Source organism: Rhynchophorus ferrugineus, unplaced genomic scaffold (assembly GCF_030347505.1).
Source record: "Rhynchophorus ferrugineus isolate W39M unplaced genomic scaffold, kcgeb_rfMv2 rfM4, whole genome shotgun sequence".
Taxonomy (NCBI): Eukaryota; Metazoa; Arthropoda; class Insecta; order Coleoptera; family Curculionidae; genus Rhynchophorus; species Rhynchophorus ferrugineus.
The window spans coordinates 17,362,140-17,376,841 of NW_027472583.1; the positions used below are offsets into that span (position 1 = coordinate 17,362,140).

The 14,702-nt window shown below is 32.0% G+C and overlaps 2 protein-coding genes across 2 annotated transcripts; one reads left to right on the plus strand and one right to left on the minus strand.

Annotated features, from left to right (window-relative positions):
* Positions 1-5,009: 5,009 nt before the first annotated feature.
* On the plus strand, positions 5,010-10,651 carry LOC143196539 (uncharacterized). The gene is made up of 7 exons (XM_076404284.1): positions 5,010-5,042; positions 8,308-8,336; positions 8,396-8,867; positions 8,948-9,034; positions 9,086-9,817; positions 9,887-9,964; positions 10,179-10,651. The coding sequence occupies exons 1-7, from the start codon at positions 5,021-5,023 to the stop codon at positions 10,508-10,510; spliced, it is 1,752 nt and encodes a 583-aa protein (XP_076260399.1). The 5' UTR covers positions 5,010-5,020; the 3' UTR covers positions 10,511-10,651.
* A 758-nt stretch (positions 10,652-11,409) lies between these two features.
* LOC143195529 (glutamate dehydrogenase, mitochondrial) lies at positions 11,410-14,590 on the minus strand. Its single transcript, XM_076402779.1, has 10 exons — positions 14,323-14,590; positions 13,897-14,093; positions 13,639-13,836; positions 13,503-13,589; positions 13,242-13,420; positions 13,075-13,191; positions 12,842-13,022; positions 11,851-12,007; positions 11,628-11,793; positions 11,410-11,571 (listed from the first exon to the last, which is right to left on the minus strand). Exons 1-10 carry the CDS (start codon positions 14,526-14,528, stop codon positions 11,455-11,457), a joined length of 1,605 nt encoding a protein of 534 aa, XP_076258894.1. The 5' UTR covers positions 14,529-14,590; the 3' UTR covers positions 11,410-11,454.
* Positions 14,591-14,702: the final 112 nt, after the last annotated feature.

The window sequence follows — 14,702 nt, forward strand, 5'->3', positions numbered from 1 at the left end:
AAGTTGTGCAGATATATATTTGGATCTCTAGCCGAATCTAAGATAAACAAAACAATGTCAATAACTTAGATGGCAGATCTCGATAATAGTCAGCGTAAATGATGTAAACGGTCAATTTCACAGATCACTGTTTTACTAACAGGTCAATTGAAAAGTCCCCGGCCTACCATAGTAAAACACATTTTTTTGGCAAAATTATTATTTTTTATTAAACATAATTCCCTTCAAGGGTGATACACTGATTATAGCGACCCTCCAAGTTTTCGATACCTTTTTTGTAGTACGATTTGTCAAAATAGGTTTCAGTTTCGGCGATCGCCTCTTCATTCGACGAACATTTCTGCCCAGAACAGGAAATAGTCTTCCATTCACCTCAGGACGAGGCCAAGATTACCTCTCCTCTTCTGAGCCCGTACTGTTGTATTTAAACATATTGAGTGTTCTAATATTACATTTCTGACTTAGCAGTATTTCCGTTCTTATTACGATTCACAATAATTAGCCAAATTATGGATATTCTTAAAAAAGATGTCTTGTTTTTTTACATTCATTTCATTACAATCAAAAATAAAAGGTCAGAATTACTAAGATACCAATAAAACATTAAAGTAGTGGTTAATTTTTGCAAGCAAGACTTAAAAATTACAAAAAAAAAACATTTTAAATAATAATGAAACTGAACAATAATAAATACGAAACTGATAACAAATAAAATGTATGATAATGTCAAATATCTACCACCAAGTTGATAAACTATTAGAAATCATAGATTTGCAATATGACACAAGAAAAGACCAGCACCCTCTCTCTCTCTCTCTCTGTTTCAGGAATATAATAATCTTAATATATACTTCCATTCATCTTCTAGTATCAAGTGAAACTAAACATCAATTCAGTAAAAAGCAACCAATGTTTCTGTTCCATGAAAACTTCAAAAATAAGAGCATAAAAATTAATTCCGAAATGTTAGGTGAGTTTCTAAATGATTATAACACTTAAAGACGTGAATTTCCACACAAAAGTCTTTCAAAATCTCCATCAATGCCGGAAAAGACAAATATCTGCTTTGCAGAAGAAAAAATCACTTGCAGTTAAGATAAATAAAAACTTGGCCACATAGCCTCAAAATTAAGATGTTAATTGTGTCAACATCGAGCTAATTATTATATTTAACTATTTCTGAGAAGTCTTGCTCTTCTCAGGCCTACAAAAATTATCATTAAAGTCAAACCAAGAGATAATAGCAACTATAAACCTCTCGATCATGGTATCAAATATGTTTAAGTCTTTTAATTATCTTAAATTTTTAATCTGAACTTAAAAATACAATTAGCCTTAACTGTTAGTTAAAATTATTCATGTCATATTATTATTTACTTCCATGTGACAATTGCTTTTAATCGATTTCAAACACAGATTTATATTTTAAAGCTTTCATAAAATTATGTTATGTTTATTGTCACCTTGTTATTTAAGGCTATTTAATGTTTTATGTCATTCCATTTTATTATGATTAACAGACTATTAATAGCAAATATGCGTTTAATAAAATACTATCATAACAATTATGATTTCTCGTATCGTTACAACCAGTGTGAAGTAGAAAAGATGAATTTAATATAGTATAACCGTAAAAAACAAACAAACAAAATCAAATTAATTGTCAATAACTGTCAATAATTTGACTTTTCTAACTAAATTGACACAACTATCCTGCATACTGAGGTTGAACCTTTTAGTTTTTTTATAGTGTCCGATTTTATTAATTTATTTCTCCATTTTGTCTTATAATAAGTGCAAGAAAACATCACAACGTGTGCAAAGGATGGTCGAGTTGTGGTCGATAAAATACCTTGCTCTAGCCAGTTATTCAACAACATATTCAACTGAAATTACATTAACTGAAGTTTGCGTCGGATAAGGCTAGATTTGCAAAAAGAAAATTCTTGCATTATTCATAATGATAACGCACCATTTTATAATACTATCGTAAACAAATTCCTATCCAAAAAAGCTTAACAAATATCAAGCACCATATTCAGCTGATACTGCTCCAACCTTTTTCTTTTTCCAAAATATAAATTACCACTTAAAACATAAGAGTTAATTGGTGACGAGAACTAAAGTCGGACTATATGTAATACTAATTTAATATTATTGATTTAATATTATATTGAATTTGATTATTCTATACTATGTAGAAGAGTTATTTGTGTAGGTTCTTTGAAATAATTTTTTATACCACTTATGCTTGGTCTTTAACAGATGATTTTATACTCTCTGCCTTCATTGTTTTAAAATTGATGTTAGCTACATAGGTCAAATAATAATTAAGATTTGATGAACCGCGTTACAAAATGACACTGAGAGTTGTTTTGTAAAACATTTCTACTAAAGAAACGACCAAAGTGATGTACATGATCATTGCCCATATGGGCAGCATATAGTTGTATTAAAATAATATATTAGTATCACATGTACCATCGTCCGCCATTTTGCCTTCGATGACCTTTTAAATAACAACGTTTTTACCTACATTTCTATGGGATACCCTATATGGAATGATTTCACAAGTTTTGTTGACTCCAAATTCCGATAATCTACCACTAGGAAACTGAGCAAGTAAAATTCGGCCTTGCTGGCCGTACAGCATGAACTGTAAGCTCCTATCCAATTTTCAGTAGACTATATTACCTCATAGCAACTTCAGTGCTTTAGTGGCCTGATATCCCGATCTGCTATGCTTGTATCTGGAATGCGCAAACTAGCGGTGTTCCTCAAAGCTTGGATGACTCCTAACTGGAACAGTTTATCGCTATGGACCTTTAAGCATCTTCTGTCCTTTTGTAACCGTACAGCTTCAGCTGCAATACTTTTGCCCAAACTCCACCTAACTACACCAAGGAATACTTCGAGTAACTGCGGAACCATTGGTAGGACCTACCAATTGATGATTAACCAACATGAAGATACTCTCAGAATATCCGGCCTTACTTAGCCTGACATTTGTTGATTTGTTGACTGAGTTGATAGTGTGATTGGTATACATTTTTCGCCTCTAGATCTTACACCCACATCTACTATAAATGACTAATGTTCCACCAACACTGCTACCAGATTAAATATTAACAATTTTATCAGAAGGTTGTCTTTTTATTTCAGGACTTGAAGCCGAAAAGAATAAACATAATGATATTCCTTAATAGTAATAACAGGTCAATTGAAAAATCCCCGACGTGACACATAGATGGCGCTACCAGAATTATATCCATATGTTTTTTAGTTAGTCCTAACCCTCAAAAGATGCGCGTATAAATTTGACAGCTGTCGGATCATTAGTTCGTTAATTATAGCATGTTTAGTGAATCAACTTTTGTTATTGTGAAAAAAATGGATAAAAAGGAATTTCGCTTGAAGCAAAAACTTGGCTTGATGCCGAGTTTCTGGACCCTGCCCCAGGAAAATCAACCATACAGGATTGGTATGCTAAGTGTAGATGTGGTGAAATGAGCACCGAAGACGGCCACCGCAAGTGGACGCCCAAAAGAGGTTGTTACCGACGAAAACATTAAAAAATCCACAAAATGACTTTGAATGACTGCAAATTGAAATTGAATGAAATAGCAGACACGTTTAAGATATCAACTGAACGTGTACATCATATCATTCACGAATATTTGGGTATGAGAAAGCTCTATGAAAAGTGGGTGCCGCGCGAGCTCACTTTTGACCAAAAACAACGACGAGCTTATGATTCTTGAGCAGTGTTTGAAGATGATCAAGCGTAATAAACCCGAGTTTTTTTGTCGATATGTAACAATGGATGAAACATGGCTCAGTCATTTCACTCCGAAGTCCAATCGACAGTCATCCTAGTGGACTGCACACGACGGCTCAATCAGCTCCAAAGCGTGGGAAAACGCAACAGTCGGCTGGAAAGGTTATGGCGTCTGTATTTTAGGATGCGCATGGAATAATTTTCAATGACTACCTTGAAAAAGGAAGGACAATAAACAGCGACTATTACATAAGGTTATTGGACCGTTTGAAATACGAAATCGCCGAAAAACGGCCACATTTGAAAAAAAAGAGTGCTGCTTCATCAAGACAATGAACCGTCTCACAAGTCAGTGAAAACGATGACAAAAATCCATGAATTGGACTTCAAAATGCTTCCTCATCCACCGTATTCTCCAGATCTGGCCCCCAGCGACTATTTCCTTTTCCCAGATCTCAAAAGAATGTTCGCTGGGAAGAAATTTTCATCGAATGAAGAGGTGATCGTCGAAGCTGAGGCCTATTTTGAAGCAAGGCAAAGCAAAAAAATAATAATTTTGCCACAAAAATGTGTTTTACAATGGTAGGCCGGGGACTTTCCAATTGACCTGTTATAATGAATAAAAACGATAAGTCTGATGTTATCTTAATTTATTTTGAGGATCGCAAAAATGTCCCAAGTTCAGTCATAATAAGATAATATATTTTATGATGAAAATAACAATGTCTAAATACTTGCAAAAATGTATTACAAGTACGATATTACGTATGGAAAATCTGATATAATAGGGTCGTAACCCCAAACAACACATCACCACAATCAAATCACGTCCATCATCTAAACCGTAACATCAAAATAGGAAAAAATCTTACGACATAACAAACACATTAAAAAAATCGGTTCCAATCTAAGTTCTTAGGATGTATCTCGCGTCGGGGTACGACTCGGCGCGAAGCATCTTCAAAGATGGCCTCCCCACTTGCATCAAAGGACGTGACGTTTTTTTTTAGTGGGTGAACAATTACGTGCCATCTCAAAATGGGGCGAATTGATATATAAAGAAACAAATTTGCATCGATCGTCAGTTGTTTCACATTTGACTTCTTTGACTTGAGCGGTTAAAAAAGGGACAAGTAAGTTCAGCGAGGAAGTGATTATTCTATATCTAGGGTTGTTTCATATCATCGAAAAGTGGGAAGAAACGTGCAAAAGTTTGTAATTTTATCTATTTTAGCTGCCAGAATGAAGTGGACAGTTAGTATAGGTAAGGTCTTATAATTGTTATTACACAACACCACTAAAAATACTTAATCTAATTGAAAAATAATATAATAATAAATTAATTGATTTAATATGAATAAATGGTCTTCTAAGTAAAATATACTATATATCAACAGAACAAGAACAACAAGGTATATACATTTTTTGCCAGCCTTTATTATTTTCTACCTTTTTATTTCTGTTAAAATAACCATAAAAAAATTAAAATACCAATTAATATTGCCATATAATTAATTTAACACATCTATTGAAGTTATCCATAAATTGTGTTGAATCCATCAGCAATGATGTTTTCATTTGATTGTTATCGATTACAAAGAATCAGATTGCAACAATGAATATTGCCATCGATGCCAAATCCTTTAATTATTTAAATATAGAAAATAGTTCATCGTCAATAACAATATTATTTCAAAAACCTATTTTTGGTCAATTGCTCTAACATGAAAAAATTGGCATTCAACTTCTTTCACTTGACATTCTGCTTTCTTGTCTTTAAGCCATAAGAACTGTGTTAAATCGTTGTTATAAGTTTATTATTTGTTTTACTCGAGCATTGATTAAGTTTTTTTTATTCCACATGTTCCAAACATTTTGGTAGAATCTTCATAAAGTTTGGCTAAATCATCACTTCTAAATGTTTTTCTAAAAGTTTTTTTACGGTATCGACCGGTATTTCGATACCTTCAGAGTTGAGTGGAAATATATTTACTCTTTTAACCCTTACTTAGTCTCTAATAAAATAAAATAAAAGTTAGTGGCACTTTTCAGTGTTTTTACCATTTAGTGCACTACTCTACACAACTACACAAGATCAGTGTTACACAAGAGTTGCAGCACTTGTTATGTACAGTGTTAAGATGGAAGTGAAGTCTTTCCTCATGTCTTATTGTGAATCTCTTAATTATCTCTATGACAGTTGGAATCCGAAGGTCTCGGTGTAATTATTTGTTCCTATAGTACATGGGTGCATCCACAATACTTCCCAAGATTTTATTCCGGAATACTCGTATTATATTGATTTTACTTCTTGCAGATCTTCAGCAATATGATAGTTGGTTGGTTTCGGAAATGTCTGAAGCAACGTGGTATAAATTATATAATTTTTTGTATGATAAATCATTCAAAATATGTTCACAGTCCTAGAAAATAATAACTGTCCATTTTTAATGAAACAGTTTCTCTGAATAGATTGAATAATATTGAAAACAACTTTATATTTTTCCTTAGTTTTTGGTAACATGGGTCATAAAGGACCTATAAAGGTCAAAATTAATATGAAAATGAAAGGGCAGATTAAGAAATTATTGAAAACACGAGTTAACTACGCAAACATTAGTACTTACATATGAACAATATAACCCTTATTTATTCGATCTTATACATATAATATACGCGAATACATATATATTTATGTCAACATAAGATTTCGTTCCAAAAACGATGTTTAATAAACAACATCAGTTCTTCTCACAAATAATTACCAACAAACTCAAAAATTTTGGTTAATTTTCATAGATATAAAATTCGAAAAGGATAAAATTAAAATTTTCTTTCACTTTATGATAGACAAATGATACAAATGTTTAGCAAACTTGTGAATCTCTTGAATACACTTACTTGGATCATAATTGCTTCTGTATAATAATGATAAAACCCACAGTAATGTTTATAAATTAAAAGACTTTCAAATAATATGAATTTATTATTGTTTCCCTTAACTATTATCTTGATTCCCTTAACAACTTCCCAGATAAATACCAGTTTCAGTTGGTTTTAGCAACACGATAGACGTTCTAGATACACTAAATCTTGCTAATGCCATCATACGAACAGCAAAACTTTTTAATCGTGAATATTCCATTCCGCCAATGTGGAAGGCTTTTCTGCACTAACCCATGACTTGTACTTGCAATTGTCCTAGTTAATCCACTTTTCATCGCCAAACACACTACGCCATAGATTTTTTTCCTGTCATACTATGGAACCGCATTAATAAAATAATTTTTCCTCAATTTGGTTCTTCTTCAATACATATTTTTAGGGTTTATTTGATTTATCAAGTTGTTTGAATTTTCTTTGAGAGTTTCAGTTCGGTTTTCGTCCACTAAGTTGAAATCGTTGAAACCAAAATTGACAATTGGGATTATTTTACTCAATTAAAACGATAAAAGTAATGAATGCGGAAAATGTTAGTTTATTTTATATAGAAAAATATCAAAACTATCGAATTTAACAGTTAGGTTAGGTTGTTTAACATACGATTACATTGATCCTTCGCATTTTGACCAATAGATATCGCTGATCAAAATATATCGAGGCAGCTAATAATAATATAAAGGTAATTAATAAATATTCCCATTTTAATTACAACATTATATAAATGCTGAAAGAAGTCGCCATGTTTTAAAATTATTTCATTAGAATAATACTCCTAAATTGAATTGAATTAATTAATCACTATTAGCTAGTAAGAATTAAATATTTTTTTTAGATTTATTTGTTAAAACTTATTAGAACTTTTAGTAAAAAAATCGCATGAAGTAGAATTTAATTTAATCTTGTCTAAAATCTAAATAATGTGTCTTAAAACATATATTTTACATATTTATTAACAATATATATCATGAAAATGAAATTTCAAGAATTTCACGCATTCCTTTATGTGAAATAGGGCATATTTATTATTAATGTAACTAGCTGAATTACCATTTCTAAGAATAAATTCATTTAGACGAATTCCAACCAGCGTATATTTTTCACTTTGGTTACGTAAGATATTGTTTATTTGCATTGTTTATATTGGTTTAAACACTTGCATTAATTATTTTTTACACAGTCAATTCAAATTAAAGGAGCTGGGTCAATAATATATAGAAAATACATGTTAAAAATTGAATAAGATGAGTATTTGCCAAATGTTTTTTAACTTAAAAGACTATTTGTTTTGTTGGGTTAATACAGCCTGAGATTATTCCAAGAGAATATCTTTTGAGATAAATTACAACTACAAGTTACATAGAATAGTTTCGAGTTTTTCACTACAACGGTCTTGTCATACAGGACAAAACACCAAGTAATCATGGTATACCATATTTAGATAAGAAAAATATAATATTTTGTTAGTTGTTAAAACCATCTGATGCTATAAAGATGACTAATTTTTTTTATTCTTAAAAACTTTAAAGGAATAAAAATGTATTAATAAATGCTAATAATATAATTACTAATAACATTTGATTTTGTAGCTCTGTTTTCATTTGTTACAAATATACTGGTAAGTTAAGTTTAATATTTGTCTCAGTCTGTATGAATCGAGCATTTTTGAATTTTTAGTGTCAGCAAGGCTACAAATATCCTGCTCCATCGCAGCCGTTTAATGGAGCTCCCACTCAGTCTCCGGGAGCATTTCCTTCAGCTAGGCCAGAAAGTTACCCCTCCCCAACGCCAGGATACAGTTCATCTCCTTCTGGGGGATTCCCTTCGACCGCTCCTAATGGATATCCTACATCAAGCATTGGAGGATATACCGGCTCTGAGAGCACAGGATTCTCATCGTCCCCTAATGGATACCCAGGTACATCAGTACCATACCCGTCACCTACTGTTAGTGGATATTCGCCAACTACACCAGCACGTGAGTTTACTCCTGTTAATGGCCAATATCAACGATCATCTTACCCAGGAGCTACACCTGAGAGGTCAGGTAATTGGTTTGCGTCAAAATTAAAAACTGAAGCATATCCTCAAGGACCAACCAATGGATATCCTTCAAGTACGGTATTTCCAGTTAGTCCTGAACCAACAGGTAATAAGTGTCATATTTATTCATTTTCAAAATATTTGATAATAATGTCTAATCATTAAATCACATGTTTTCTTTGTAAGGATATCCTGTGTCAGTACCTGGATTTTCACAAGAAGCTGGAAATGGTCTTAGTCGTCCTTCGTCAACTCCTTTTCCCATTGGCCCAGGTATAATGTATTCAAAATCTTGTAGGACCAATAATAAAAAAAATATTCCAGAAGCTCAAAACAATTATCCAGGATCAAATAATTATCCAAATGGTCAAACAGGATCCAATGGATTTTCTGGCTCAAATGGGCAAGATAGTCCAAACTTTGCATCGGGATCTGGCCCTCAGGAGGATTCTGATGAGGGAGACTTATCTGCAATTCCCGGACAACCTGATATAGATTATCCTATTTTGGCATCCATTCCTGAAACATCCTTCAGGTGCGAACAACAAGAATTCCCGGGATATTATGCCGATGTCGAAACCAGATGTCAAGTTTTCCATATATGTTCCAACAACAAAACATTCGATTTTCTCTGCCCCAACGGTACTATCTTCCATCAAGAATACTTCGTGTGCGTTTGGTGGAACCAGTTTGACTGTAATTCTGCGCCCTCTTTCTTTGGACTAAATGCAAACATCTACGACTACTCCATAGCGGGAACAGGAGTAGGAAGTAGTGGTGAATCACCCAATGGTGTTTATCCACCTACTAGTGTAGGACCAACAACAATTGGATCAAGTGTAGAATCAAGCAATGATCGTTATCAAGAACCTCAAGGTTTTAAACCTGAAGGTAACGGATCAGGTTATAGTCCAAATTATCCAAGATACCCATCTGGTTCCAACCAAGGTGTATCGTCTGGTAGTACTCCAGAAACTCAAAATTATAAGCCTGTAGGCCCAACATCTAGCCAACCTGTAGGAACAACAGCTGATAATCAAGGTTTTCAACCAACAGGTAATGATAATGGAGGCTATCAACCGGGCAGACCTACTGATATTCAAGGCTATCCCTCTGGATTTTCAGGAAGCAGAAGTTATCAACCTTTTGATAACCAAAAATACTCAACAGGGACTCCATCAAAAAATCAAGGTCATCAAACAGGTAATTTTATAAAATTACTGAAATTACTGAAAATTGTTATTTTATGTAGAGAAATCCAGAGAAATGCCATCGAATTTAAGAATTAGGTTAGGCTGTTTAAAAATTGTTTACATAAATCCTTCGCATTTTCACCAATATATATCGCTGACCAAAATAGATGCAAGCACCTAATATAATATCATATACAAGATCGAAACATTTATGCCTTTTACAGGTATCCCTTTTGCTCCAACCTCACTGACTAGTCAGTCATATCCAGGAAATCGCCCTCAAGTACCGAACAGTTCCCAAAGGCCATTTGACAACACTGCCATCCCTGGACGTTTTCCTGATAGTTCCTCCACATCACGACCTGGTTATTTACCTCCACGTCTCGGTCAAACCCCAGGAGCTAATCAGTATCCTATCAGCCAACAGCATCAGCAAAATGATGCCAACTATCCTGGGCAGTATCCCACATCACAGCTACCCAACAATGGCTTCCCAAGCTCTCAAGGGCCAGCCCAAGTACCTACTAGGGATTACTTGCCACCAGTAAGAAAATAATTTATCTGTTTCTAACGTATAAAGTAAATTGTTTGTTCCTTATATTATTTACTCAATATAATTTGTAAATAAGTAATATTAAAACCATTACAAATGTATTTTTTAAGTTTATACACACATTTTTAAGTTTATACATCATACTCTTACTCTTACAATTTTTAGTCAAGTAATTCGTATTAATCTGTATTTCAGTAATAATAATATATTAATAAACTAGTTAAAATAATAACAAAATTGTCTTTTTTTTATAAGAATCATATGCATTACACCTTTTAAATATTATTCACATTAAATGAGCTGGGTCAATAATATATAAAAAATGCATGTTAAAAATTTAATGAGATGGGTATTTGTCAAATGTTTTTTAATTAAAAAAAAATTTGTTTTGTTGGGTTAATACAGCCTAAGATTATTCCAACAGAATAACATTTGAGATGAATTACAACTACACAGGACAAAACACTAAGTAATAATGCTATACCATATTTAGATTAGATTAGATAAGAAAAATATAACATTTTATTAGTTGTTAAAACCATTTGATGCTATAAAGGAAGAAAATATTCAAATGATTTGTCAGCTCCAAATTAAAAGAATAAAAATGTATTAATAAATGCTCTATTCTAATTTTTGTAGCTGTATTACCTTATTTAAGTAAAATATTGACAAGCAAAAAAAAAAAGATAATAAAAATAACGATATTTTCTAGTTTTGTTACTTCTGCAGACAAAAATATTATAAGATATATCGATTTGTTAAAAAGAATATCGGGCAAAAATACCGATATTTTTATTTAATATTGATATATTTCATATTTTCAAATAGGTTGAATTTTTGAACATGTTTGAACATTTGTAGATGAAAACTGGTTGATGATAAAAATAAATAAACAGATATCATTGTTTTTTTACAATGTATTTGGAATACATTCAAATTTAATTCTCCTAAATAAGCTTATCAAGCTTATAAATACGTCGAAAGATGTTCTTGATTGCAATAAGATATGCTGCTGTTCTAGCATCAGTACCTAGTTTATGACGGCTCATATTTTTTATTATTTCCTACAAATAAGTGTGTTATTTGTCTATATTTTGTTATCAAAATATATATAACCAACCTGGCCAACTTCCACTAAAACATCTTCTATTATATTTTGGGTAGTATAAAAATCCAGTGGATGAAATATCGTATGTACATTTTCGCTGTGTGACCCACTAGCGACTTGTTTTTCGTTTTTTAGTGAAACATCCTGCAAAGCTTTTTCATAAATTTTATTGCTGAAACTAAATGAATTATCCGTAAATATTCTTAATTCCGATGCCTTCTTAAATAATACTTACTCTAACACTGTACTGTCAGATATACCAATTTGCTGTAAATTCCGTAAGTACTCAAGATATGCTGCTATAATAGATCCAGAGCATGCGTAGATATCAGGTATGACTATTTTTGATTTAGCAGTAAGAATCTTATGAGCTGTCGGTGTTACAGGACCATCTAATAAAGAAAAGTTTATACTAGGATAAGGAAAAAGTAAGTTCGCAATACAGAATCTTCTTGAAAAATATTGACCATAAAGAGTTTTATGAATATAAAAAAAGACTGATGAAATATGACAGTTGTAACGTGATTTCACTCGGACACATATTGTAAAATCAGGAAAAATCTATATGGAAACGTTTAAATGAAAAGTCCTACACACCAGTCGTACTTACCAGATAATACTTCATTAAAATATTACTTATTTCGATGATGCCAGATGATCTAATGAATATAATCCCTCTAACATACGTGAAGAGATGTAACCTAATCAGACTATCAAATTCCATTTGTGTTAGTCGACCTAGGTCAAATGTTTACAAAGTCCTTCAAAACATTACTAATAATAATTAGACTTTGCAAACCGGATATCAATGTAAACCAAAGTTCTTAGTTAATGAGGCAACATTGTGACGTGCTGATGTCATAGATTTTAATGACGTTCATTTGTTGTTTTATTGGATAGCATTCTAACCATGAATTACTTTGAAAAAATAATGTATAAAATTCAATATAACATACATATTTCAATGATATATAATTCATCTATCAGAAACATGCGCATCCCTATATTTAAGTTTGAAAAGGAATAAATATTATAAATCGAAGTGAAAGTGTGAAAACACACAAAGCACGGTTTTCAAATATATTTGGAGAAACTTCAGAGCTCCAATTACATTCCTAACATATCTAAAACTAATTAGGTTTTGTATCAAAATATATTAGATTATCGAATTTAGTTAAATAAAATTGATTAATTTGAATCAATAATCAAAAACAATTCGTTTATACCTGAAGCTTCCAAAATTATCTTCGCTTGTACATCCCTGGCTATATAGCAAACTAAACTCTTATGACACGCAGCTAAAATAAGAATATCACATTGTTCTTTAAAAATAGAATCCAAAGTATCCGTTTTAGCTAAACCATAATTAGCAATAGTACCAGTTTCATTTTTATGTTTTAGCAACTCCTAAAAACACACTTCCTTGCTATAAAAGTATATAAATAGTGTTACAGTATACTTCCAAATCTATTCCCTTGGAATCGTATAAATAAGCATCGTGTTCTCTAATGCCAACACATATGGCTCCATTTGCAACTAAATTGAGAGCTAAGGGTGTGCCTACTTTTCCCAAGCCCTAATAAAATATAAATATCTGGTTACTAAAATAGGCAGGTTTGCTATTACCTGAATAATAAATCTTTTATTTGTCAATCCGTGATCCATATCAATCTTATCCATCATTGATACATCTTCCATGAATATTTCTAAAGCTTTTAAAGCGCCAAATGCTGCTGTTTTATCAAACTCCTCAACACCACCATATATAACTGGTTTACCCATAGCAGAAGCATTTTCACTTCGTCCTAAATTAATATAATATAATATATGATATGATATATACGATATAATGCGCTTGAACCGTCGAAATGTATTTCATAATTTCACCTGAACACTTCGCATAGCTTTGTACAACCCATTTCATCTCTAATTCTCCTGTATTTACGTCTGGATGTATAACATCTGCATGACCACCTACATTATATATCTATAGATATATTTCATCAATATATTATATACTCACAAAATCCTTTTTTAAACAACTGATCAATATATGAATCGAAAATGTTTCTTAGCTCTACTTCAGAAAATAATTTGGGATTGATTTTTAATCCACCATGAGCGCCAGACATTCCGATACCCATACAACAGTTCTTCATTGCTGACAACACTGACAAGGCTTTCATATGGTCTCTTGTAATGTTTTCATCAACACGTAAACCTGAACCATGAAATGACTTTAGATCTCTTAGAACGAAAATATTTAATTTTGTTATTATACCTCCTAAACAAGGCGTATTGGCGATGTTTTCACCATAATGAGCCCGAAAACCTCTAACGAGACATAAGTTACCATTCTCAAGTCGTATTGGAAACCGTACATCAATGATGGAATTGCACTGATCCAGGATATTAATAACGTTTTTTAGTTTAGCGTGAATCTTTACATCGCTTACTGGTCGGTTTTGAAACCTATTCCTTCAAAAGGCGAATGCGCCAGGTAAAAGAGCTTCAGGAATTTTACTGTATTTTATGTTATTGAAAAACGTGTTTAAAACTTAATACTCATATAATTGGAAAATTTATTTTTTTAGCTTTAACTTACTTCTGTGTATGGAATTATAATTTATTACACAGAACCATGTTTAATTTAGTAATTAGTTAATGATAATTGTTAATGAAATAATTTGTGGAAATTGTAACCTACCTGTAATTATTTTTCAATCCTGCAAAAGCTACTTCATAAGCTCGATGCAAGAACCAATTTGTGCTATCGAAAAATGCCGCATTAGCCAAATAGAAAGCGTTCTGATACCTTTCTGGTATATCATAAATAATTCTGGCGTATCTCTTGGAGAGAAAACATATATCTCGGCTTTGTTGTCTTAAGCTTCGCACTTTTTCGTGAATCATAATATAATTTTGATAGAAACTGATTTAATGTTTAACGTCGAAAGCAATATGCCAAAACTAGTTTGTTGATCGCTGTTGTCAAATATATGTTATGAAAATATGACATAAAACAAAATTTCGAATCATTTCTATTCTGATGAAGTTTTATTCTAGTTTCAGGCTTTAACTAAATCG

Excerpts from the sequence above, each read along its gene's own strand:
- LOC143195529 (XM_076402779.1), bottom strand. The coding sequence starts at position 14,528 with ATGATTCACGAAAAAGTGCGAAGCTTAAGACAACAAAGCCGAGATATA. Across the intron at positions 13,837-13,896 it reads CAATACGCCTTGTTTAGGAG|GTTTACGTGTTGATGAAAAC; the intron begins GTATAATAACAA and ends TTCATGGTTCAG. Across the intron at positions 11,572-11,627 it reads TTTTAGTGGAAGTTGGCCAG|GAAATAATAAAAAATATGAG; the intron begins GTTGGTTATATA and ends ACTTATTTGTAG.
- LOC143196539 (XM_076404284.1), top strand. The coding sequence starts at position 5,021 with ATGAAGTGGACAGTTAGTATAG. Across the intron at positions 9,035-9,085 it reads TCCTTTTCCCATTGGCCCAG|AAGCTCAAAACAATTATCCA; the intron begins GTATAATGTATT and ends AAAATATTCCAG. Across the intron at positions 9,965-10,178 it reads AAATCAAGGTCATCAAACAG|GTATCCCTTTTGCTCCAACC; the intron begins GTAATTTTATAA and ends TGCCTTTTACAG.